At 41.1% G+C, this 26566-nt stretch overlaps 1 protein-coding gene across 1 annotated transcript in view; it reads left to right on the top strand.

Moving 5' to 3' along the window:
• Nucleotides 1-26566, top strand: part of LOC140198771 (voltage-gated inwardly rectifying potassium channel KCNH7-like) — a 581620-nt gene that overhangs the window by 370547 nt on the left and 184507 nt on the right. The window contains exons 4-5 of the mRNA XM_072259781.1: nucleotides 1771-2205; nucleotides 18505-18525. Of these exons, the coding sequence (XP_072115882.1) occupies nucleotides 1771-2205; nucleotides 18505-18525 (456 nt within the window). The remainder of the gene's footprint in view (nucleotides 1-1770; nucleotides 2206-18504; nucleotides 18526-26566) is intronic.

The following is a 26566-nucleotide window of genomic DNA, read 5'->3' as shown; positions in this document are numbered from 1 at the left end:
ATGAAAGACCACCCAACTTGAGCATTCAACCAGTGTGCAAAAGACAGCAAACTGTGCAAATACAAAATTAAGAAATAATAAATAAATAAGCTATAAATAACGAGAACATGAGATGAAGAGTCCTTAAAAGTGAGCTCATAGGTTGTGGGAACATCTCAATGATGGAGTAAGTGAAGTTATATCCTTTGGTTCAAGAACCTGATGGTCGAGACGTAATAACTGTCCCTGCACCTGGTGGTGAGAGTCCTGAGGCTCCTGTACCTTCTTCCTGATGGCAACAGTGAGAAGAGAGCATGACCTGCATGGTAGGCATCCCTGATGATGGATGCTGCTTTCCTGCAACAGTGTTTCATGTAGACGTGCTCAATGGAGAGGAGGGCTTTACCTGTGATGGACTAGGCCGTATCCACTGCTTTCTGTCGGGTACAAAATATGGACATGGATAAGAAGGGTTTAGAGGGATATGTGACAAATGCGGGCAAATGAAATTACTTTCATTTTCAATGAAAATAATAGGGAGTACCTTTGTATATTATTTTAATAGGACTGTCATCTGGCTTGCAACACGCTGTTATCTGAATTAAAAATGGCAGTGATATAAATATTACATAATCATGTTAAGCACTATTTCAACTGATTCTTGGCTTAATACCTGCATAAGGGACAATGAGGCAATAGCATCAAAAATAATAAATCAAACAAACGAATGATAAAATATAACAATTTTTCCACTGTATAAACTCATTGATGTACAGAAATATTTAACAGGTTCCTCCAGACCGAAGAGAACTAATAGCCGACAATCTTCTATTGCCTTGCATATAAAGTGATCCAAGGGCACAAATATTCAATTTGTAGTCACAGTCTACACTAATCACATATGACAACTGTTGTCAGAGGCAACCCTGAATAGTCGAAGGTGATAGCTTTTCAATGTGAAGCATCTTTACTTTCTGTGAATGGATCCTATTCATTCTAAACACTGATCATTTAGAATATTATGAGAACAATGATCAATAGCAAGAGTACTCACACTCCTGCAGCCATATCACTTCTTAAGACCCTAATAAACGTGATTTATTGGTCATTGAAATGCTTTACTCTCATAATACTCTGGCTGAAAGAGTGAAGTTAGAGTATTGCAGAATCTGCGTTGCTGCTCAATTTTGTGAATTAGTGGTTAAGTAAGTTTCTTTATGGTGTAGAATTTGTATTTGATATTGTGCTTTATCATAAGCACAATACCTTAAATTGTGAAAAGAATTTACCTTCTGAAACAAGCCAATTTCATTCATTCATGCAAAGAATGATAGATTGGAGTAGAGTCCGTCATCTACTCTGTAGACCTTGTCTCATTCTTAATGTCTGTAAGTGTCTGCAATGTGATTACCTCTCTTTATCTATTGAAGCCTTTAGTTCATAAAATTAGGACAAACTGTAAAATGTAATTCAAAAGTAAAATTTCTATTTTTTTTTACAAAAAATGTCCCTTTCCCTTCATTTCATTTAGATATTAATGAATACTTAGATGATGAACTTTCAATTTTATATTTAGTACATCTTTGTAATTATGATATATTAACCCCCATCCTCATTGCAAATGGATAGATTCCTGTTTACAGGTCACAGGTGGAGAAGATTACCATGTGTTTGCTTTTGTTAGTGTCCGCTTTTATTCCTTGAAGATCCTGTTTGTTGTTGTGTATTTTAGAACACGTAATCGAAAGGTTTACATCACTTGTTCATATTCACTTATTTCCTTTATTGTAGGCCGAGGAAGATTTTTCAGATTAAAGTTGCCTGCTATAAGACTTCTTACATCCAGCAAGCAATCACTCCCCCAAGAGGATCCTGACGTGGTGGTTGTGGAATCTTCTAAAGTAAGCAACGATTCTTTGGCCATGAAGGACTTGAAATCCCCTACAAGTGAAAGTTGTGGTCCTTCAGAGTTTGAAGACACAAAAGCATTGACAGAGCCTGGCAGTTCACCTCCGTTTATCAATCTGCCAGGGCCACTAGATCATTCTTCACCGAAACAACAATGGGATAGACTGAATCCAGAAATGCTACAGTCTACCTCTGGTCTAACATACAGCCATTCAAGGGAAAGTGTGTGCAGTATGAGAAGAGCATCTTCAGTCCATGATATTGAAGGATACCATGTTAACTCTAGGATTGTATTCAGGGATCGACATGCAAGTGAAGGTAAGCAGTTTAATTTCTTTACAGAGTATGTTTCCTCTGAGTTTAGATTTCCACATGTTGTCCATTGGTTCATTATTTGCCATGGTGTCTATCATGGGCGATCATGATCTTTCCATGTCCATGATTGTTCTTGGCAAATTTTTCTACTGAGATGGTTTGCCATTGTCTTCATCTGGGCAGTTTACAAGATGGCCGACCCCAGCCATTATCAATACACTTTGCCTGATTACCTGCCAGGCACCAGTGGTCACATAACCAGGGTTTGCGATATGCACCAGCTACTCATACTACCATCTACCACCTGCTCCCATGGCTTCACATGATCCTGATCCAGGGGCTAAGCAGGTGCTACACCTTGCCCAAGGCTGACCCTAACCCTTACACCTCCTTTGGTAGAAACGTATTTCCACCCTGTCACCCGCCCTCATATCACTACTCCAAAAATATTTGAGTGATACAGCATGGAAACAAGTCTTCAAACCCATCATATCTGTGTTCTTCTTCTACACAAATGCATATTATCCCTATTTCTTTTCCTTTTATATCGCTAACAACTACCTATACCCCCTCCACATTTTCCGGTCACTATGTGAAATTTTCACTAGATATCAACCTGTCCAGATGGAGGAAACCACATGGTCGCAGGAAATACCTGCAAACTCTGCATAGACAGTAACCAGTGTTAGGACTGAACCTGGGTTGCTGGAGTTGTTAGACAACAGAATTAACTGTTATGCCATTGTGCCATGCAATTTGATTTACAAATGATTCAATTATATAGATGAAAATGGTCATAGATCCAATCTGTTAATCGATCACTCCACAATCCCTGTTGTCTAATTCTCTGTCCTACCTAAGGACCAAAGGTAAACAATATATGAAAACAACAACTTGTATTTCTAGAGCACCAGAAGGTCCCAAGGCAGTTCACAGAGCATTTGTACAAAATATCTTATCACCGGTTCCCGGTCAGCGTAGATGACCATATGCTTAGTGAAAAAGATGTGTTTTTTTTAAGAGAAGTCTTGAAGAAGGCAAGAGGTACTAAGAGCTGGAGCAGGCTAGGAAGGGACCTATAGAGCATAGGTACTTGGCACGACTGTGAGCAGAAGAAAGATGAAGTTTACAGCCAGTGTAAGAGGAAGAGAGGTATCTCAGAGGAGTACGAAAGCATTTCTTTAGCCAGAGGGTGGTGAAACTGTAAAACTCATTGCCACAGATGTCTGTGGACCCAAGCCATTGGGTATTTTAAAAGTGGAGGTTGATAGTTTCTTGATTAGTAAAGGTATCAAAGGATATAGGGAGAAGGCAGAAGATTGGGCATGAGAGGGAAAATAAATCAGCCATGTGGAATGGCAGGGTGGCTTTGATGGGCTGAATGGCCTGGTTCTGCTCCTATGTCTTAGGAACGGAGGTCATGAGAGGTGAGGGAGATTTGAAAATGTGGGTGAAGACTTCAAAATATGTTTTAAAATTAAAAACGTAAAATGTAATTTAAAGAAAAGCAGGTGTCTTGAAACTTAAATAGTTTGTGAAGATTGTGTCATGAGTCACTGCAACCTCTTAGACCATAAAACCATAAGACAAAGGAGCAGAAGTAGGCCATTTGGCCCATCGAGCCTGCTCTACCATTTTATCATGAGCTGATCCATTCTCCCATTTAGTCCCACTCCTTCGCCTTCTCACCATAACCTTTGATACCCTGGCTACTCAGATACCTATCAATCTCTGCCTTAAATACACCCAATGACTTGGCCTCCACTGCTGCCCGTGGCAACAAATTCCAAAGATTCACCACCCTCTGACTAAAAAAATTTCTTCTCATTTCTGGTCTGAAAGGGCACCCTTCAATCCTGAAGTCATGCTCTCTCGTACTAGACTCCCCCATCATGGGAAACAACTTTGCCACATCCACTCTGTCCATGCCTTTCAACATTCGAAATGTTTCTATGAGGTCTCCCCTCATTCTTCTAAACTCCAAGGAATACAGTCCAAGAGCGGACAAACGTTCCTCATATGTTAACCCTCTCATTCCCGGAATCATTCTAGTGAATCTTCTCTGTACCCTCTCCAACGTCAGCACATCCTTTCTTAAATAAGGAGACCAAAACAGCCCACAGTACTCCAAGTGAGGTTTCACCAGCGCCTTATAGAGCCTCAACATCACATCCCTGCTCCTATATTCTATTTCTCTAGAAATGAATGCCAACATTGCATTCGCCTTCTTCACTACCGACTCAACCTGGAGGTTAACTTTAAGGGAATCCTGTACGAGGACTCCCAAGTCCTGTTGCATCTCAGGACTTTGAATTCTTTCCCCATTTAAATAATAGTTTGCCCGTTTATTTTTTCTGCCAAAGTGCATAACCATACACCTTCCAACATTGTACTTCATTTGCCACTTCTCTGCCCATTCTTCCAATCTATCCAAGTCTCTCTGCAGACTCTCCGTTTCCTCAGCACTACCGGCCCCTCCACCTATCTTCGTATCGTCAGCAAACTTAGCCACAAAGCCATCTATTCCATAATCCAAATTGTTGATGTACAATGTAAAAAGAAGCGGCCCCAACACTGATCCCTGTGGAACACCACTGGTAACGGGCAGCCAACCAGAATAGGATCCCTTTATTCCCACTCTCTGTTTCCTGCCAATCAGCCAACGCTCTATCCACGTATGTAACTTTCCTGTAATTCCATGGGCTCTTAAGTAGCCTCACGTGTGGCACCTTGTCAAAGGCCTTCTGAAAATCCAAATATACAACATCCACTGCATCTCCCTTGTCTAGCCTACTGGTAATTTCCTCAAAAAATTGTAATAGGCTTGTCAGGCAGGATTTTCCTTTAAGGAATCCATGCTGAGTTCTGCCTATCTTGTCATATGCCTCCAGGTACTCTGTAACCTCATCCTCTTCTACTGAATAAGATTAGACAGACCCCAAGCATGAGATGAATCATTATTGATAATTGATGATCCTTAGCACAAAGCAAGAAACCAAGAGTTAAGCCCTCTAAATGATCTCTGTAACAAAGTGAGTCAGTACAGAAGCCTTTGTGAGTCACATGTGAACTGAGTCATTCTAAGTACCCATTTGTGAATGACAATGGGGAGCCAATTCAATAAAGTATCAGTCATTCTACCCAACACCTTTTTATACGGCAGCTCATTTTCAGCAATCACTTTTTGAAAGGTGTTACTATGGGTTCAAATTATTAATTATTATCACTACAAATACTCCTATATAATCATTGAATATAACCCATTAAGGAGTAATGAATGATGGTGTATAGATTATGATATTATTGAAAGCCCATTTATTTCCCCTTTACTTTATCTACATATTATTCACAGCTAAAGTTATTTCTTTCTTCTCCTGTCAAAAACTTCGTCTACATTGTTGTCAATACTAGATTTGATGAGATAAAATATTGTTTAAGCCCTTAACTGGGCTTAAATTGGGCAACAAACTGTTCAGCAAAAACCATACACCTGAGTTTTATTGGAAAGTGGACTGCGTTCGTTGCCTTTGTAGTGCTGGGGGAGCACAGTACACAGTTCTAGATTTGTCACTGCTTTCTCAAAGATGAAGATGAGGCAACTTCCTTCCAAATAGTTGTCCTCAAGTATGTCCTGGTTTTCCTGAGGGAAGAATAGGAGAGAGGGAGAGAATTTTGGCAACACTTACAGTATGCTGGATGAACTCAGCAGGTCGGGCAACATCAGTGGAAATGATGAGTCGATGTTTCGGGCCAGAACCCTTCATCAGGACTGAAGAATGAAAGAGGTGGAAGGATTTGAAGAATGCTTGTAGGTTCAGTTGAAAGACCAGTAATTTGAAAAACAAAGGGGTGGGGGAGGGGAAGCATCGACTTCATACGCAGGAAAACAATGGGTAGTAGTAGAAGGAGGTGGAACCATGAGGGAGGTGATAGGCAACTAGGGGAAGGGGCAGAGTGACATAGGGATAGAGGAAGGGAGAGGGGGGGAATTACCGGAAGTTGGAGAATTCTATGTTCATACCAAGGGGCTGGAGACTACCTAGACGGATAGGAGGTGTTGCTCCTCCAACTTGAGTTCAGCCTCATTATGGCAGTAGAGGAGGCCATGTATGGACATATCTGAATGGGAATGGGAAGCAGAGTTGAAGTGGGTGGCTACCGGGAGATCCTGTCTGTTGTGGTGGACAGAGTGGAGGTGCTCGATGAAGCGGTCCCCCAATCTGCGTGGGGTTTCACCGATGTAGAGGAGGCCACACCGGGAGCACCAGATGCAATAGATGACCCGAACAGACTCACAAGTGAAGTGTTGCCTCACCTGGAAGGACTGTTTGGGGCCCTGTATGGTGGCAAGAGAGGAGGTGTAGGAACAGGTGTAGCACTTGCGCTTATAGGGATAACTGCCGGGTGGGAGATCCGTGGGGATGGTCGTGCAGATAAGGGAGTCGTGGAGGGACCGATCCCTGTGGAAAGCGGAGAGGGGTGGAGAGGGAAAGATGTGCTTAGTGGTGGGGTCCTGTTGAAGGTGGCAGAAGTTGCGGAGAAATTTGGGAGAGAATTTTATAGGAATGGTGGAAGACGAATATCAGAGTTGTATCGGACACGAATCCTTTGACAATAAAATGAACCTATGAAATTTAGAAATGAATAACACAGACTCGCAAAGATCTTTAGTATTGTTGACAAACATGCTTTATAAACAAAATGCCAGTGGAACGCAGCAGGCCAGGCAGCATCTATAGGAAAAGGTACAATCGACGTTTCGGGCCGAGATCCTTTGTCAGGACTAACTGAAAGAAGAGATAGTAAGAGATTTGAAAGTGGGAGAAGGAGGGGGAGATCCAAAATGATAGGAGAAGACAGGAGGGGGAGGGATGGAGCCAAGAGCTGGAAAGTTGATTAGCAAGAGGTACCAGGCTGGAGAAGGGAGAGGATCATGGGACAGGAGGCCTAGGGAGAAAGAAAAGGGGAGGAGAGCCCAGAGGAAGATATAGTGAGAGGGACAGAGGGAGAAAAAAGAGAGAGAAAGAAAGGGGAAAAAAATTAAAAACAATAAATAAATAAATAAATAAATACATACATACATACATACATACATAAATAAGGGATGGGGTAAAAAGGGGAGGAGGGGTACTAACGGAAGTTAGAGAAATCAATGTTCATGCCATCAGGTTGGAGGCTACCCAGACGGAATATAAGGTGTTGTTCCTCCAACCTGAGTGTGGCTTCATCTTGACAGTAGAGGAGACCGTGGATAGACATGTCAGAATGGGAATGGGACATGGAATTAAAATGTGTGGCCACTGGGAGATCCTGCTTTCTCTGGCGGACAGAGCATAGTTTGATTGGCCCTTTGTGCTCCTTTGTCTTACACATATTTGCCTATCCACACTGGATATGGAATCCGAATTTTATGAATCCATGGAGAATAAATCCAATTGGAGATTGGAGTGACAAAGAATCACATCCATTCTAAGAGACAAAATCATTCTCTGTCCTTTAACGTGAATTCAGCAAACTCCCGATCAGTTGTACTGAGTTGGTGTACAGAGCTGATCACAAGGATATAAGGTTGTAGATACGAAAGTGACTAATGTGAGAGATCATTCTGATATGAAGTGGTAAACAGTACAATATGGCCAGTCAGTCCCTTATCTGGTATATCGTATACATCAGAGACTCTGAAAACATACAGTACCTTGAGAGGATGGGGATATTTTCCCAGGGTAATTACATTATTGAACTGAAGAACAAGTCAAAGAATACAATAATCTGATGCTGAGATATATCCTAGGATGCGCTGGGACACATTATCAGCGATGTAACTTGGGGTAATTGGGTGTTTCGGGTCTTTCGACGTCAGGCAATCTCACCTAGGCAACCCAGCCAGCGTTGATCAGGCCCTGCCATGTATCCCAGCAGCACTGGTCCACGGGTCACATCTCTAGACCTGTAGCCATCTAAAGGCTTGCTCAGCTGCCTCTGTGATGGGACTGCTGGCTCTTTGCAGCCTCAGTAATGCCAAATGTTCTGCAGACTGAGCAGTCAGACAAACCTCTACACCCCAACCTCTATAGACTCATATCGTGCCCTCTCCCCCGTCTCTGACACTGCTTGACCAGATACCAGTACTTGGCTTTCTTTATGGTCAAGCACCTCCTCAATCCCAGGGCACTGTCAGCTCTACCACAACCACCTGCTTTGAGGTTTCTGACAGAATGACCACGTCAGGCCTCAGGGATGATGATACAATGAAGTCAGGGTACTTCAATTGCCTGCCAAGATCAACATTCATTTGCCAGCCAGACTTCTTTAAAAGCTGGTTAATGTCAGTGATGACTTGCTTCTACACTAGCTCTTCAGTTTCTGAAATGATGGGACCAATGTAGGATCAGCAGGGCGTGCCTTGGTGGGATGAGCAAGTGTGCAATATGGGAAGTCACACATTCCTTCTGCCAATTTAACGTGGCTTCAGTGAAGTTAGCCAAGGTTATCCGGAGCTCCTGCATTTTAGAGCAGAGACGCCAATGAGCCGATAGTGGTCTTGCACATTTTCAAAGGGACTTTAACAACATCTTTGAATCACTTGCTTCGCCCCCCTGGCTATTCCTTGCTGTGGCAGAACACAGAGTGCTCTTTTATGAGTCTGTTCCCAGCCATGTGGCTTACTGATTGAATATAATTAGGGACTTGATCATGAGCATGTTCAGCAAGCAGAGACAGTGATATTGGTTGATGAAACCTGTCTGCGGATTTGAAGCATTTTGCAGAGACAAGATTGATGATACTACTTCAGATGAATACTGTAGACATGCTTTCTCTGAAGCATGCAGAAAGGGAAAGATTGCTGCTGCCTGCTAGATTGGGAGCCCTAAACCAAGTCTGTTGAATCAGTTAATGAGACTATACACAAATGCATGAAGGCAATTTCATAAGCAGAAATTGGAGCAACACCTAGGATGCGCTGACAAACTTTCCAGAAACACCTGAAATCATGGAAAATTAAAAGGTCAGGATGTGGATTTAGAAGTCAGGGAGATGATTAATAAACGCAACTACGTGAAAATCTTGTTGGTGCTTTATTTGTGGGTGCTCAATTGCAGTTATTATTACTCGGAAGAATGTGCTTGCGAAACTGAAAGATCTAAAGTGCCCTGGACCAGATGATCTACACCCCAGGGTTCAGAAAGAGGTGGCTCAAAAATTGCTAGATTTTAGAATAGTTCTGGAAGACTGGAAAATTGTAAATGTCACTTCACTTTTCAACAAACGAGAGAGGCAGAAAAAAAGGAAACTATAGGCTAAATAGCCTGACCTCAATGATTGGAAAGATATTGGATTCGATATTAAGATGTGGTTTCAGGGTACATGGTAAAGCCGAGGATTTGGGGCCTTCGTCTCCGGAGATTCTCGATCGCACAGTAGCAGCGGCAACGAAGCAGGCATTTCAGAAGTTACTCCAGATGTTCCTCTGTGCTTCTCCCGGCTGCCCCCATCAAATCGGGATTGTGCACGGCACCCCTAGTTACACATATCGATATTCATTCGGAACGGGTGCGCGTGCTGCTTCACGCTGCCATCTTCTCCTCCCTCCTTATTGGATAGGTTTCAATAGGATCTCATTGAAACCTATTGAATGATGAATGGCCTAGATGTAGAGAGGATGTTTCCTATGGTGGAGGAGTCTGGGACCAGAGAGCAAGTCATTGGGTGTATTTAAGGCAGAGGTTGATAGGTTCTAGATTAGTCAGATTGTGAAAGGTTATGGGGAGAAGGCAGGAGAATCGGGTTGAGGGGGAAATGGAACAGCCAATAGCGGAACAGACTTGATGGGCCGAATGGCTTAATTCTGCTCCTATGCCTTACGGTCTTATTTAGGATCATGTTCCAGTAGGGTTTGTTTGAGAACTAATGATAAGCCTATCTGGTCCAAGTTACTAACCATGCAAGAGGTAACCTTTGAATTGGCATGCAGGATGGTCACATTTCTAAAGATCCTGTCGTGTTGTGACCAACGCAGCCCATGTTAGTGACCAATGTTAATGTAAGTACAACATTAATTGGTGAGAGCACATTTGCAGAAAATCAAGTGAAAACAAGCGAATCCCCTGTGCTAACTTTGAGGTGACAACCACACAGCTCAATCAGGTCAGATTACTGTTGTGAAATACTTTAAATGTCACATGCTGGGGCTCATGACGTCTGTATATAAGGCTGGACAGAAAACAGTGAAACGAAAAGCAGAATCGCAATGAATGGGTAACAGTTACAGCAGAAAATCACTGAAAGGAGGTTTACACAACTTTACTCTAGATGAGTAATGTGAAGAGCACAGTTTGATACCATAAGAGCATAAGATATAGGTGCGGACTTGGGCCATTTGGCCTGTTGAATCTGCTCTGCCATTTCATCACGGCTGATCCATTTTCTCTCTCGGCTGCAATCACCTTCCTTCTCTCTATATTCCTTCATGCCCTGACTAATAAAGAATCTATCAACCTCTGCTTTAAATATACCCAATGATTTGGCCTCCATAACTGCCTGTGGCAACAATTTCCACAGATTCACAGCTCTCTGGCTAAAGAAATTTCTCCTCATCTTTGTTGTAAAAAGATGTCCCTCTGTTCTGGGGCTGCATCCTCTGGTTGTATTCTCCCCCACTATAGGACACATCCTCTCTACATCCACTCTATTGAGGCCTTTCAAAATTCAATAGGTTTCAATGAGGTCACTGCTCAGTCTTCTGAATTCCAGTGAGTAGAAACCCAGAGCCATCAAACGCTCCTTATATGATAAGCCTATCAATTTCAGAATCACTTTTGTGAGCCTCCTTTGAACCCTCTCCAGTTTCAGCATATACAATGATTGACAATAGCAGTGATTAAGAAAAAAAGATAGCAACACTGGTTTCAATTTTCTTTTAAAGTTGCAGTGGCTAGTACAGATGTGACACAGCCAGAGAGTGCACCATGGGACTGGCCATTCATAAGCTGAGTTTAGTCAGGTGTCGCTAGTAAGGTGCTGCAAATATAGGGAAAAATAGATTCATGTTGTTCTTAAAATAGGCAAAAGAAAAGCTACTGATTATAGTAGCAGATTAATTTAACAGACCGACTATGCTTGAAAGGATTTGTTTGAAAGAATAACAGATGGATTAGAAAATGTATTCAGTATAAACACACTGCAATCAGCTTGAGAAAACTGCAACAATAGCAAAATATATTCAAGGATTCACATATTGAAACTAAGGAGCTTAAAAGTCACATGTATATAAAACTCAATGCCAATCAGATCTGTCATAAACCATGACCTTGTCTGGTACAGTAAACTCCAGTTCAGAGACAGAACAAAATGAGCTTTAGTGACGTGGTAAACTGGCACAAAATGAATGGAAGGACCCCATCATAGTGGTCCTTAAGGCAGAGATGAACTATTTAGCTCCGCAGAAATCACAAAGTGACCCTTTTCAGAGCAATGAATGACAAAGCTACACCATCTGTTTACATCTCAAAATCTGCATATCAAGTTGGCAAAGGCACATTTTGCAAAGCTGTCATGGCCAAGGCAGAGCCAGCATTTCTTGACAATTAATAGCCACTAGTGGTTGAACATGTCAATCAAACTTCTACATGGAGTAAAATTGGCAACAAAAATAACCCAGGTGACTATAGACAAGATGTTGTAAAGGTCCAGCATCGTTCGTCCAGTTGGCAGTGTGTTCTAATTTTGCAACAATCACGAAAAGGAAAAATCTTAATATACTCCAGAGAATGTTTAGAACTTTACATCAGCATAACTTCCACCTCAAACAAAGCCCATGTGCCTTCATCCAGAAAAAGGTAATTTATTTAGCTCTGCAAATACCTAAGACTGGTCTGTAGCCAGCAAAGTGGAAAATTGAGACCATCATTAAAGCAAGGAAATCTGAAAATGTTACTGTGCTAAGGTTGTACATTCTCATTCTTTCCCTATATAGGTAAAGACATCCCTAGTCAAACCTCTGCAGGTGATGGATGTATATTTATATAATTCATACTTATGTGAATATCTACATTCAATAGCTAAGGCTCCAAGTCTTGGAATTTGCTCCTATCACCTCACTATTTTTTATTCATTCATTATGTGCCAGTTGTATGTCATGGGTGATCATGGTCTTTCCATGACCATGATTGTTCTTGGGAAATTTTTCTGCAGAAGCGGTTTGCCATTGCCTTCTTCTGGGCAATGTCTCCAGCCATTATCAATACTCTTCAGAGATTGTCTGCCCGGCATAACCAGGAGTTGTGATATGCACCAGCTGCTCATATGACCATCCACCACTTGCTTCCACGGGTTCACATGATCCAGCTTCGGGGTGGTAAGGAGTGGGGCTAAGCAGGTGCTACACCTTGCCCAAGAGTGACCTGCAGGCTAGCGGAGGGAAGGAGCACCTTACACCTCCTTTGGTAGAGACATATCTCCACCCTGACACCCATCTCTATCTTTAATTGTTCCTTTGCTGGATCATCTTATTGCTGATCTGCTCTTTATAAAATTACCTGATTTTCATCAGCAAAGCTGTTGTGAGAATCTTTGTGATGTATCACTCTGTTCAAAATGTGATATTAATTGTTGTGGTTGTTGATGCTGGTGGTCTTTCCCTTTGGCTCCACAAAGACTAAATTATCCAACATTCAGTTTCTTATCATCAGCCAGTGCTCCCTCTAAGTTCCGTAGGTTCCCTGTCACCAGTGAGAGGGATTTAGTGGGAGCTGGTAGAAAACTTAGTTCACAATATTGTATTTATTTTCAAATCCCTTTGCGGCTTTTATCATCTTACCATTTTTGTCTAGCTTCATATCTGCCCCATTCCCACAGCCCCTGAATGGTACTCCATTCCTTTTCATACTCCTGTTCACTACCTTTGGAAGTAAAGAACCTTCTGCTCCTCAGCTGTACCATTAACAACTTTTTTTTGCTGAAACTTTTACCTGCATACGTTTCGCATCCCTTTTCAAAGGTGCCCTTGACATTAATTTTAAATCAAATTTCTTGCATCCTGAGAAAAGTAAAATTCCCTGAAAAATAAAGAAAGCTGAAATACTCATCAAATCCGACAGCATCTTTGGAGAGAGGAACAGGGCTAACGTTTTGTTTTTAGCCGATTAGCCTGCCCCTGATGCACTCTTTTCAGGTCTGCCTAAGAAAGATATAAGTGATCTGCAGTTTGCTCAAAATGCAGCAGCAAAAGCTTAATCAAAAAAAAAGCAAGAAAATCTGAACACATTTCACCAGTTCTGGCATGATACACAGGCTGCCTGTGTCCATTGGATCAATTTTAAAATAGTCTTAATTGTATATAAGACTCTGAATATTGAATTGAATTGATTTGACTTTATTACTTACATCCTTCATATACATGAGGAGTAAAAATCTATACATTACATCTCTGTTCAAATGTGCAATGTGCAATTATAGTAATTTATAATAAATAACAGGATAGTCAATATAACATAGAAATACAGTCACGTCAGCATGAATTAAGCAGTCTGATGGCCTGGTGGAAGAAGCTGTCCCAGAGCCTGTTGGTCCTGACAATTATGCTGCAGTACCATTTCCCAGATGGTAGCAGCTGGAATAGTTTGTGGCTGGGGTGACTTGGGTCTACAATGATCCTTCAGGCCTTTTTTACACACCTGTCTTTGTAAACGTCCTGAATAGTGGGAAGTTCACATCTACAGGTGTGCTGGGCTGTCCGCACCACTCTCTGCAGAGTCCTGTGATTGAGGGAAGTACAGTTCCCATACCAGGCAATGATGCAACCAGTCAGGATGCTCTCTATCGTGCCCCATTAGAAAGTCTTCAAATTTGGGGGGCCATACCTAACTTCTTCAGCTGTCTGAGGTGAAAGAGGCGCTGTTGTGCCTTTTTCACCACACAGCCAGTGTGTACAGACCACGTGAGATCCTTGGTGATGCTTATGCCAAGGAACTTAAAGCTGTTCATCCTCTCAACCCCAGATCCATTGATGTCTATAGGGGTTAGCCTGTCTCCATTCCTCCTGTAGTCCACAACCAGCTCCTTTGTTTTAACAACGTTGAGGGAGAGGTTGTTTTCTTGACACCACTGTGTTAGGGTGATGACTTCCTCTCTGTAGGCTGTCTCATTATTATCTGAGATTAGACCAATCAGTGTAGTGTCGTCATCAAATTTAATTAGCAGTTTGGAGCTGTGGGTGGTGACATAGTCATGGCTATACAGAGAGTAAAGTAGGGGGCTTAGTACACAACCCTGAAGAGCTCCTGTGTTGAGGGTCAGAGGGGCAGAGGTGAGGGAACCCACTCTTACCACCTGCTGGCGATCTGGCAGGAAATCCAGGATCCAGCTGCACAAGGCAGGGTGAAGGCCGAGGTCTCTGAGCTCCTTGTCAAGCCTGGAATAAATTATGGTGTTGAATGCTGAACTGAATGAGAGCATCCTCACCAAAGCATCCCTCTCCTCCAGATGTGTAAGGACGGTGTGAAGGGCTGTGGCTATTGCCTCATCTGTCAATTGATTGTGTCGGTAGGCAAATTGCGAATATCTAGCTCTTACATATATATTAAAGTGTCTATTCCCCTTACATCCCTAATCATCAGTTTAGATCTACAAATACTGGTTTGCTTAGTATTCCTGGAGCTAAACGTATAAAAACTGGTGATGCAGACTTTTGTTCTTATGAACCAAAACTCTGGAATATTCTACTGACTGAGATATGCCAGGCTAGTACTGTAGAACATTTCAAAATACTTCTAAAAACCTATTTTATAAAATTTGGCATACTTATAGGATTGCTTATTACTTGTTGATGTTCATTATGTTTATATAATTTGGTATATTTGATTACATTTTATTCTATATAATGTTTGTTTTTACTTATGATTTTTAATTTTCTCTCATTTTCTTATTATTATATTAATTTATCTTTACAATCTATGTAAAACTCATTGAGCCTGCTTCTTAATGTATGAAATATGCTATATAAATAAAGTTATCATTATTATTGATGTTTCAAGTCAAAGACTTTTCGTCAGATCTTATGAGAGTTAGAGAAATGACTGGAGATCCTGTATGACTAGATAGACCGGTGATAGGAAGTTGGGACAGAGAGAACAAAAGACAAGATCCACTGTTCGTTTGAAGGTTGGAGAAATTAAATAATAAAAGGAATAATGATGAAGAATAAACATTCTAGAGAAGGTGTATACAGGAGACTTCCGGAAGTTACAGTAAACATTTTGTCACGTAACTATCCCCATCTATTTCAGTTACGTTTCTCTTGGTAAACTTCCTCGGGATTTTTTATTCTAAAGTGAAGGTGCTGTACAAATACAATGTATTATTCTTGTTATTGGGTAGGATAGGATTTATTTTATGTTACTTTCAAAAGAAATCAGCAGAAATTTGCAAGCTCATTTCGGGAGAGATGCATGACTTCCCGTAATACACATAAGACATAGGAGTAGAATTACAGAATTTGGCCCATGGAGTATGCTCCTCCGTTATTATCCTTCTCAATCCAATTCTCCTTCCACCTCCCCATAAACTTTGACACTCCAGCTAATCAAGAACCTATCAACCTCCACTTTAAATATACTTAGTGATTTGGCCTCACAGCCTTCTGTGGCAATGAATTCCACAGATTCACTACCCTCTGTCTAAAGAAGTTCTTTCTCATTTCTGTTCTAAATGGGTGAGCCTCTATTCTAAGGCTGTGCCTTCTGGTTCTGGACTCCCCCACTACTGGAAAGATCCTCCACATATCCACTCTATCCACACCTTTCAATATCTGCCAGGTTTCAATGAGGTCCCCCTTCAATCTTCAAAACTCCAGTGACTACAGGTTCAGAGCCATCAAGCACCCATATATTAATCTTTCATTCACAGAATCATTCTCATGAACCTCCTCTGGACCCTCTCCAGCACATTTTTTCTTAGATAAGGGGCTAAAAACTGTTCACAGTACTCCAGGTGCATTCTGACTAGTGCCTTATAAACCTCAGCATGACATCCTTGCTCTTATATTCTAATCCCCTTGAAATGAACGCTAACATCGCATTTAACTTCCGACTCAACCTCCAAGTTAACCTTTAGGGAATCCTGCTCAAGGACTCATAAGTCTCTTTGCATCTCTGAGTTTCCTCCCTGATTAGAAAATAGCCAACATCTTCATTCTCTCTACCAAAGCGCATGACCATACCACTACCCCACAATATACTCAATCTGCCACTTCTTTGACAATTCTCCCAATTTGTCTAAGTCATTCAAGAAACTCCTGCTTCTTCAATACTACCTGCCCCTCCACCTATCTTTGTGTTACCCGCAAACTTGGCCGCAAAGCCATTAATTCCGTTATCCAAACCATTCTTTAGGTGAAAAGAAGTGGTCCCAACACTGACCCCTATGGAATCGCACCAGTCGCCATCAGCCAACCAGAAATAGCCCTCTTTATTCCCACTCTTTGCCTGCTGCCAGTCATCAAATCTTCTATCCATGCTACCATCTTTGCTGTAATACCATGGGCTCTTGGCTGGTGAAGCAGCCTCATGTGCAGCACCTTGTCAAAGGCCTTGTGAAAATTCAAGTAAGCAACATCCACCGACACTCCTTTGTCTATCCTGCCTGTTATTTTCTCAAAAAACTCAACAGATTTGTCAGGCAAGGAAACCATGCTGATTCTGGCCTATTTTATCACGTGCTTCCACGTGCCCCAAAGCCACATCCTTAATAATGGGCTCCAACATCTTCCCAACCACTGAAGTCAAGGCTAACTGGCCTATAATTTCCTTTCTTGTGCCTCCCTAACTTCTTAAAGAGTGGGGTGACATATGCAATTTTCCAGACCTCATTACTAGTACTTCCACAGTCTCTTCAGATTGCTCTTGCAGAACCTTGAGGTGTAGTCCGTTAGATCCAGGTGTCTTTCAGCTTCCCAAACACCTTCTCCTTAGTAACAGCAACTACACTCACTTCTGCCCCTGATACTCTTGAATTTCTGGCATACTGCTAACAACTTCTACAGTGAAGAATGATGCAATATTGTTACGATGTTTGTCCACCATTCCACCATTTCTTTGTCCTCCCTTACAACCTCTGAAATTGTAGGGGGTATTCTATCATATTATGATCACTACCTCCAAATGGTTCCTTTACCTTAAGCTGTCTAATCAAACCTGGTTCTTTACATAATACGCAATCCAGAATTACCATTCCCCTAATGGACTCAGCCACAAGCTGAACTAAATAGCTATCCTTTCCTGGGATCCGGCACAATCTGATTTTCCCAATTTACCTGCATATTAAAATTCCCGATCACTAACATAATATTGACCTTTTTACATGCTTTTTCTCTCCCATTGTAATTTGTCTCCCACATCCTGGCCGCTGTACCAGGTCCTGTATTTAACTCCCATCAGAGACTTTTGACCTTACAATTTCATAGCTCTACCCACAAAGATTCTACATCTTCTGATACAATCTAAGTTCATTCTAAGGGTTAGATTTAATTTTTTACCTATATGTAACTCCCATCAGGGAGTAGCCAGATGTGGGAGTTACATAAGACAAAAGGCAAATATAATTTTCATATTTGAATGCAAATATATATTGAATAACTATATCAGTAATGCAGGTGGAATTTTCCCAACCATATTGTCATTAAAATACATATATGTCACCATATTCAAACCTGAGATTCCTTTACTTGCGGACATATTCAATAAATCCAATAACCATAATAGAATCATAAATCTAACAAATTCAATAAGAATAATAGAATAGTCTCTCTCTGCTTATCCGCTTGGAATTTGTATTTATCGTAACTAGTACTTAAAATTGGGATAAAGGCTGATATCTAAAATTAGCCCTCACATTTGCATTCATTTTCTAATCTTCCAGACTCTACCATGGGAATTATATATAAATTTTACGGATGACCAGCTACTCACTTCTTTAAATCATTTGTCACAATTCCTCTCCATTCTCATTATATTTCACCCTTTGAGAAGCAAACATTCTGCCTGCTGTGAAGAATCTTGATTGATAATGAGGTTTCCATGTGTGATGTGCCCAAATGAAGTAGCAAAAATTGTATCATAACATATGCAGACCCAAAGGCTGGGCCATCTTAATACTGAGAACTTCACCATGAAAATTTGATACATTTACATGACTGTGCTCTTACATAGCAAAATGTTTGAAAACAAGATGTATTTCTTTTAATTTGCAGTTTAGTATTTCGTATTTTTCTTGTTTCTTTCTTTCTTAATTGACATGGTGCCATCATAGACAACGGACGCAATGTTAAAGGTAATTTTCTTACCTAAACCTGCATGTACTGTCACTATTTTTTACACCCTTGCTTACTTGTTTGGTGACTGCAGCATGTAAGTTCTGATCAAGGTGCTCCAAGGTCAATGTTACATATCAAATGGTTAAGAAAAGTCTTGAATCATTGTATTTATCAAATCATTGTAGTGACCTGAGTATACGTTATTCATTTTATTAAAATGACCCTTTTTTAGGATGTACTGTGCATGGATTTAGTAGAGGGAATGAGAATGCGATTAATGTGATAAACCTAGAGACATGTCTTTCTGGCCATGATTCTGTTAAAAGAAAGTTGAATAGCCAAAAAAAAATATTGAGCACAATCACAGTTAAAGATACAAGTGTCACTTCTTTCTAATTTATAAATATTGTGATCTGGGATTGTGATGTAATAAATTAACATGCAACCACTTGATGAAATTGAAATTCCTCTATGTTCTCATCATATTTATACTGAGGTTACCATCGTTAACAGAGTAAAGAAATTCCTGTCATTTTCTGTTACTTCACAATGTAGTTTCAAGGATGGTGTTTTCTTTTTCACTGACTGCAGTACAAAGCAAGGAAACTGCGTATTTACGAGACTAAAGTGTTGAATCTTTACTATAACAAATTAATAAGAAATTCTTAACTTAAAGGTATCATGACTTGTTAAATGGAAAAAAAAAATGGGAGTTTATAATTAGCATGAAGAAATCAAAAATAAAGCTGGATCACCAGTCTGGAGATCTGCATTCTAATCACCACATCCAAAAATAAACCTTTGGTAGAAGAAATAAAAGCATAGAGTATTTTCTCAATGGAGAGAAAATTCAAAAATCTGAAGTGCTAGGGGACTAGGAAGTCCTTGTGCAGAATTCCCTAAAGGCAATTTGTAGGTTGAATCAATGGTGAGGAAGGGAAATGCAATGTTAACATTCATTTTGAGAAGGCTAGAATATAAAAGCAAAGATGTAATGTTAAGGCTTTATAAGATGCAGGTGAGGCCTCCCTTGGAGTAGAGTAAATTAGAAATAGTTGAGACGCCTACTCTGATCCCAGTATCATCTTACTAGTTGCTGACTGTCAATCCAAAAATGAACTATTTTACCATCTCCTTTTTTTCTATTAATCAGGCACTCCTCTATCTATCAAAAGTTGTTAAAGTACCGTCCTATGCTCTCAAAAGCTATCACAGAATAGCTTATTAAATGCCTTCTATTCAACTAAATATGTTACTTCTGCTGGTTCAAAGTAAATTTATTATCAAAGTACATACACATCACCATATATAACCATGAGATTAATTTCTTTCCGGCCTTCACAGTAAATACAAAGAAACACAATAGAATCCATAAAAAATGCACATATGACAGACAAATAACCGATATGCAGAAGACAAAAAACTGTCCAAATGCAAAAAGAAGAAACAATAATAATGAATAAATAAGCAATAAGTATTGAGAACACGAAATGAAAAGTCCTTGAAAATGAGTTCATTGGTTGCGGGAAGAGTTCAGTGATGGGACATGTGAAGTTGATTGAAGTTATTCCTCTTTGGTTCAAGAGCCTGATGGTTGTGGGGGGGGGGGTGCGAGGGGGAGTATTAACTATTACTGTACATGGTGGTGTGAATCCTGAGGCTCCAGTACCTCCCTCCTGATGGCAGCAGTGAGAAGAGAAGATGGCCTGAATGGTTGTGGTCCTTGATGATGGTTCCCCAGAAAAAGGAGTATATGTGAATATCAAATGAGATTTACCTCATCTTCATTTGTGATTATTTATATTGTCTAAAGATTGCTGAAATATAAGCCTAGAAATTCCTTCTCATTACAAAGTAAGACCAATACTGCTGAAACTATTTAAATTCAGAGTAAAGTAGAATCGTGCCATTTCTTGACCTCCTAATGCACCACAGAGAATTCAACCCCTAACTTATGACAGGAATTTTGCTGCACAAGATTTATTGCTTTGGTTTAAAACTCTCTCAGTTGACACCTATGGAAGTGCACTGCCTCACAGTCAGCGCCCGTTTGTTTTTCACCCTCCCTGATTGCAAACAAAATGGCAGTTCTTGTTCAGTCATTTAACCCATCTACATCCCTTTGATGGATTTTGTGTTCTCCTCACAACTTGCTAACTTATTTCTGCATTGTCTCATCACTATAGACCAACTAGCTTTAACTAACCCTGTTTTATCTGAAGTTGTGGTATTTAATGTAGCAACTGGCAAACTGCCTTCTTTGCTAGATTGTTCCCCAGAACCCTATAGAACCACTGTTTATTTTATGAATTATTCACAGTGAACAATTTTCTTTTTTTTCATAATTTATTTTTTTTATTGAAATTCAGCATCATACAAACATTTCCATGAGATGTATTTCAGATACTGTATGTATATATCATATATTCATGATTGCCACAAATCTCCGCATAGTATTTATCTGAGGTATACACCTTTAGAAAAGAAAGTAAAGAAAGAAAAACAAGAAGAAAACTATGTACAAGTAGGGAGTGATCTTTTTATGATATTTTCTGGGATTACCCCGTTATCAAAGACTATTGGAGTGGGATATACCTCAAGAATGGTTGAAAAGAGATAAATATTAAATGAATATACTGCAGGTGGCTGGTAAAAAGACTCTTACCAGGAAATGGTTATCACAGGAGAGTCCAACTTTAAACGCATGGATGGAAATTACAATGGACATTTACAAAATGGAGAAGATAACAGCATCTATCAATCATAAATTGGAACAATTTGATTCAAACTGGGAAAATGGTTTAACTGCATAACACCCCACAGTGAACATTTTTCACATTCTCAATAACCTTTCTGCATAGAGATCATACTTTCAGTGGTGATTTGTCTATCTTGATCACTTATCACCCATGTGCTCATCACCCAGGACATTATCCACCCAGAGTTCACCAAGGCCCATGGTCGTAAATGGACTTTTTTATTAGGGCAAGCATCTATGCAGATAAGTCTTTAGCATGACAGTCTTCATTAGGGTCCATTATCTCCTGCAAACATAAATAGGATTTGCACATGTGTTGATTGGTTTGCCCCTGAAATCGCTCTTAACTTCCTGGCAACAGGATCTTTCCCAGGCTGCTGCTTCTGATCTTAGCCACTCTCTAGTTTTCTGCTCACTGCTACATTAGGGAAAACACTCAACCACCATAATCAGAAAGAAAAAAGGTTGACTATTTTTTGACAGTGCCTTGGGAAGATCAGATTGAGGAGGCGTTCGAACGTAAGAAAGCCAAATACCAGAAGGTGGTAGACCAGTGCCAGAGACAGCGGCGGAGGGCACAATGTGAGCCTAAAGAGGTGGGGTGTAGTGGTTTTGCTGGCTGCTCATCTTGCAGAACCTACTCTCCCCTTGGCATTACAGAGGCTGCAAAGCAAAGAGGCATCAGGACCATCACAGAGGCTGCTGAGCAAGCCTCCAGGTGGTGATGGATCAAGAGGTGCGACCCACGGAAAAACACTGCTGGGACACAAGTCAGGGCCTGATCAACCCTGCCTGGGCGAGGGTGTCTGATGTTAAGAGACTCAAACACCCAATGACCCCAGGTTACATCACCGGTGGTGTGTCCCAGCACATCCAAGGGAGTACCTCAGCACCTTTAAATATAAAGGTGGCAGGAAGAGCAACATGGGGATTTGTTGATGTTTCAAACTTTGCCACAGATTGCACTTACATAGTAATACTGCTTACCTCCTCAACAGCCATCTACATCGCTACATCAATATCATTCTGGAGTCACCCCTTTGCTCAAAGAGTATGCCTGCAGTGGGTAATCTTCCAAGTCTCTGCTAGCCCCTGGGTAACCCCTTTCTCCTAACTTGGAGTGTCTATTCTTGAATCAGCTTTGTTCCCTTCTTAAAGAATGACTCTAAATATCATAGCTCTGAGGTAAAGTGCTGAGGACCTCCATTGGGCGTGGTTGACCATGGATGTAGCATCCCAGCTGTCTACGTGATACGCAAACTAGGGCAGTACGATATGAGCAGCAACCTGTTGCTCGTGTTCGCAGGATCCCCTCTCCACGCAGCTGATGAATCCAAAGGAACGGCAGAGGCCCACACAGTTTGGCACCAGTGGCATCGCAGGAGTTGCCTGTCAGCTTTGAACTCAACGATAGGGGACCTAGGGAATCCCGCACTGGAACTTTTGCTTGGGGCTTACACCCGAAGCCATCCCCATGAGTGGGTAAAGCCGTAAGAAATCAGTGATTTCCTTCTTCTAGATGAGCTGCCAACCACAGTTGATGAGCCCCATCTTCCCAAAATGACTGGTTTTAAGGCACCAGTAACCTTTGCCCCTTCTCCTGTTAGTGGAACCAAGCTTACTAGCTAAGCCACACGTGAAGACTCGGAGCTGGACTTGGTTGTCAGAGACTATTCGTGACACACCATTGGGAGCATTTACTAGGTAGTGGGAGCTTATCCCCACTAGCCCCCCACCCCTGGCTATAACAAGCTTAAGATGAAGGTGAAGACCTAACAGATGTAAAATCTTGCAATTGGGTCAGAATTGTGACGTACATAGAAAATGATACAGCAAGGCATAATGCAGGGGAAAGAAAACACAATGCGGTTTGAAGAACATTGCATTGAAGGACCAAAGTTTTTCAAAAGGGCTTTTAAAAACATTGTTAAGGTAACTCTCTGTAGAATTCAAGGGCAGCATTGTGGTGCAGCAATTAGGTATAGCTACTTTGCTAAGGCCAGATGGCAGCTCTCAGACACCTCCTCTTTCTTATCCCCTAAACAGGACCTCATAAGGAGCATCAGGGCATTGTTATTGTCAGGCACCGGGCACCGTCACTAACCTCATCAACTCTGACCATCTCACATCCACTGCCACCAACTTTATAGTTCCTATCCACTGTACAGCTCATTTATACCTCCTACCCAAGATCCACCAAAATTAACTGTCCCAGTAGGCCCATTGTTTCTGCCTAATCCTGTCCCACGTACCTTGACTCCATTTTGTCCCTCTTGATTCAATCCTTTCCTACCTATGTTTGTGACACTTTGCATACTTCATCACTTCAGTCACTCTAACTTCTCTGGCTCTGATCACCTCATTTTCACTATGGATGTCAAGTCCCTATGCATTTCTATCCCATATCTGGAATGCTTAAAACTCTCGATCTCTTTCTGAAGAACAGAACTAACCAAATCCCCTCCACGACAATCTCCTCCATCTGGCAGAAGTGGTTCTCACCCTCAACATTTCCTCCTTTGGCTCCTTCCACTTTCTCCAAAACCAAAGGTGTAGCCATGGACTCAGCTATACCTGCCATTTTTGCCAGCTACATGGAATGGTCCATGTTACAAGCCTACAGGGACAATGCACCCTAAATCTCTCTCTCTGCTACATTACTGACTGTATTAGTGCTGTTTCCTGCACCCATGCTGAGTTTGTCAACTTCATCACCTTTACCTCCAAATTCCACCCTGTGCTTAAATTCACTTGGCCAATCTCAGACGCCTCTCTCCTTGATCACTCTGTCTCCATCTCTGGAGACAAGCTGTCTACCGATATCCTTTGCAAACCTACTAACTCTCAAATTTATTTTGACTATTTGTCTTCCCACCTATCTCTATCTTCAAGTGTCAAATTTATTTTTAAGAAGTTCAACTTCTTGCATAATCATATAAAGTTCAAGGTACGAACCTTGTGGTGGGGGTCGTGGTTGATAAGCTCGGATGTTATGCACACCTCTCGATCACATATTTCCTCCCATTGAGTCTGTTCCTCATATGTTTAATTTAAGAAAAAGATCAGTTTACACGTTCATTCATGAGTGGTCACCAATACATGGAATGGATATAGTTTCAAACAATACTTAAATCTAGTCCTCTAGTCTGTTAGCTTTATACTGTCATCTCATAGATATTATTAATAACATAATTAACCTCATTTGTCTTTACTCACCTATTTTTACATGACCGAATTTCTGTTTGAGGATATTTGTCTGACCATTGTGGATGATCATGCCGAACTTCTCTCATAAGCAGAGGTAGTTTAAGTCAGTCTATGACTTCTGCTTCAGTGGTGGTGCAAACCTTGTCAGAATACTCTGTCATTGGAACACCACTGTCTGTTATCATGTGTCCATATTAGTCAGACCCCTTAACTCTTTCAATCCATTTCAGTGTTATTCAGCAAAAAAGATTAAATATTAATAGCTTGGTGCCATCAGTTTACTTGGACTATTTTATTGAAGGAAATAATTAATAAAATCACCTTTATTTTCTTTTTATGTCAGCAGTTATAATCCACATCCTGCTTATCTCACTATCTATGAAGTATTAGCTTGTCAGATCCAAACAGAAACATAGAAACACAGAAAACCTACAGCACAATACTGGCCTTTCAGACCACAATGCTGTGCCAAACATGTACTTACTTTAGAAATTACCTAGGGTTACCCATAGCCCTCTATTTTTCTGGCTTCCATGTTCCTGTCCAGGAGTCTCTTAAGAGACACCATCATATCCGCCTCCACCACCGTCGCCGGCAGCCCATTCCACGCACTCGCCACTCGCTACGTAAAAAACCTAACCCTGACATCTCCTCTGTATCTACTTCCAAGCACGTTAAAACTGTGCCTGCCCTCTCGTACTAGTCATTCAGCCTTGGGAAAAAGCCTCTGACTATCCACACAATCAATGCCTCTCATCATCTTACACACCTCTATCAGGTCACCTCTCATCCTCCACCGCTCCAAGGAAAAAAGGCCGAGTTCACTCAACCTATTCTCATAAGGCATGCACCCCAATCCAGGCAACATCCTTGTAAATCTCCTCTGCACCTTTTCTATGGCTTCTACATCCTTCCTGTAGTGAGGTGATCAGAACTGAGCACAGTACTCTAAGTGGGCTCTCACCAGGGTCCTATACAGCTGCAACATTACCTCTCAGCTCCTAAACTCAATCCCGCGATTGATGAAGGCCAATGCACTGTATGCTTTCTTAACCACAGAGTCAACCTGCGCAGCAGCTTTGAGTATCCTATGGACTTGGACCCCAAGATCCCTCCGATCCTCCACACTGCCAAGAGTCTTACCATTAATAATAAATTCTGCCATCATATTTGACCTACCAAAATGAACCACCTCGCACTTATCTGGGTTGAACTCCATCTGCCACTTCTCAGCCCAGTTTTGCATCCTATCAATGTCCCGCTGTAACCTCTGACAGCCCTCCACACTATCCACAACACCCCCAACCTTTGTGTCATCAGCAAATTTACTAACCCATCCCTCCACTTCCTCATTCAGGTCATTTATAAAAAATCATGAAGAGCAGGGGTCCCAGAACAGATACCTGAGGCACACCACTGGTCACTTCTCCATGCAGAATATGACCCATCTGCAACCACTCTTTGGCCTTCTGTTGGCAAGCTAGTTCTGGATCCACCAAGCAATGTCCCTTTGGAACCCATGCCTCCTTACTTTCTCAATAAGCCTTACATGGGGTACCTTGTCAAATGCCTTGCTGAAATCCATATACACTACATCTACTACTCTACCTTCATCAATGTGTTTAGTCACATCCTCAAAAAAAAATATTGTTATCAAGTGTTTGCAAATTCCTGGTAGCGTTGTAGGTTTTAGGTCAATGCCTCTGATGATACAGAAATTGACAGTCATTGTTGGGGAAATATCCAACCTGGTCCGTGCTCAGTAAATCACTTCAGAATTCAACATGGAATCATATTTATACTTGAAAGTTATTGTTGCAAACCATTCCTTTACTTCAAAAGGTGACCATTACACATAGCACAACAGATAATTTTCCCCTCTTACTGCTAAATTATAAAATTGAAGTGGATTTAATGAAAGTGCAGGCATCAATTGATGGTGCACTTCTGTTGTTGGCTGAAGTGGCAGTGTCACTGTTGATCAAGTATCTTGCCCAGATGATTAGGTGCAGAAAGCATTAATGGACCCAAATGTGAAACATCATTACATAATTGGGAAATTATTCCTGCCATTCAATGATCGAGTAAGCTAC

The sequence above is a fragment of the Mobula birostris genome, chromosome 6 (genome assembly GCF_030028105.1).
Source record: "Mobula birostris isolate sMobBir1 chromosome 6, sMobBir1.hap1, whole genome shotgun sequence".
NCBI classification, from domain to species: Eukaryota; Metazoa; Chordata; class Chondrichthyes; order Myliobatiformes; family Myliobatidae; genus Mobula; species Mobula birostris.
The sequence above is the reverse complement of the archived record's forward strand: the minus strand, read 5'-3'. Positions and strand labels throughout refer to the sequence as shown.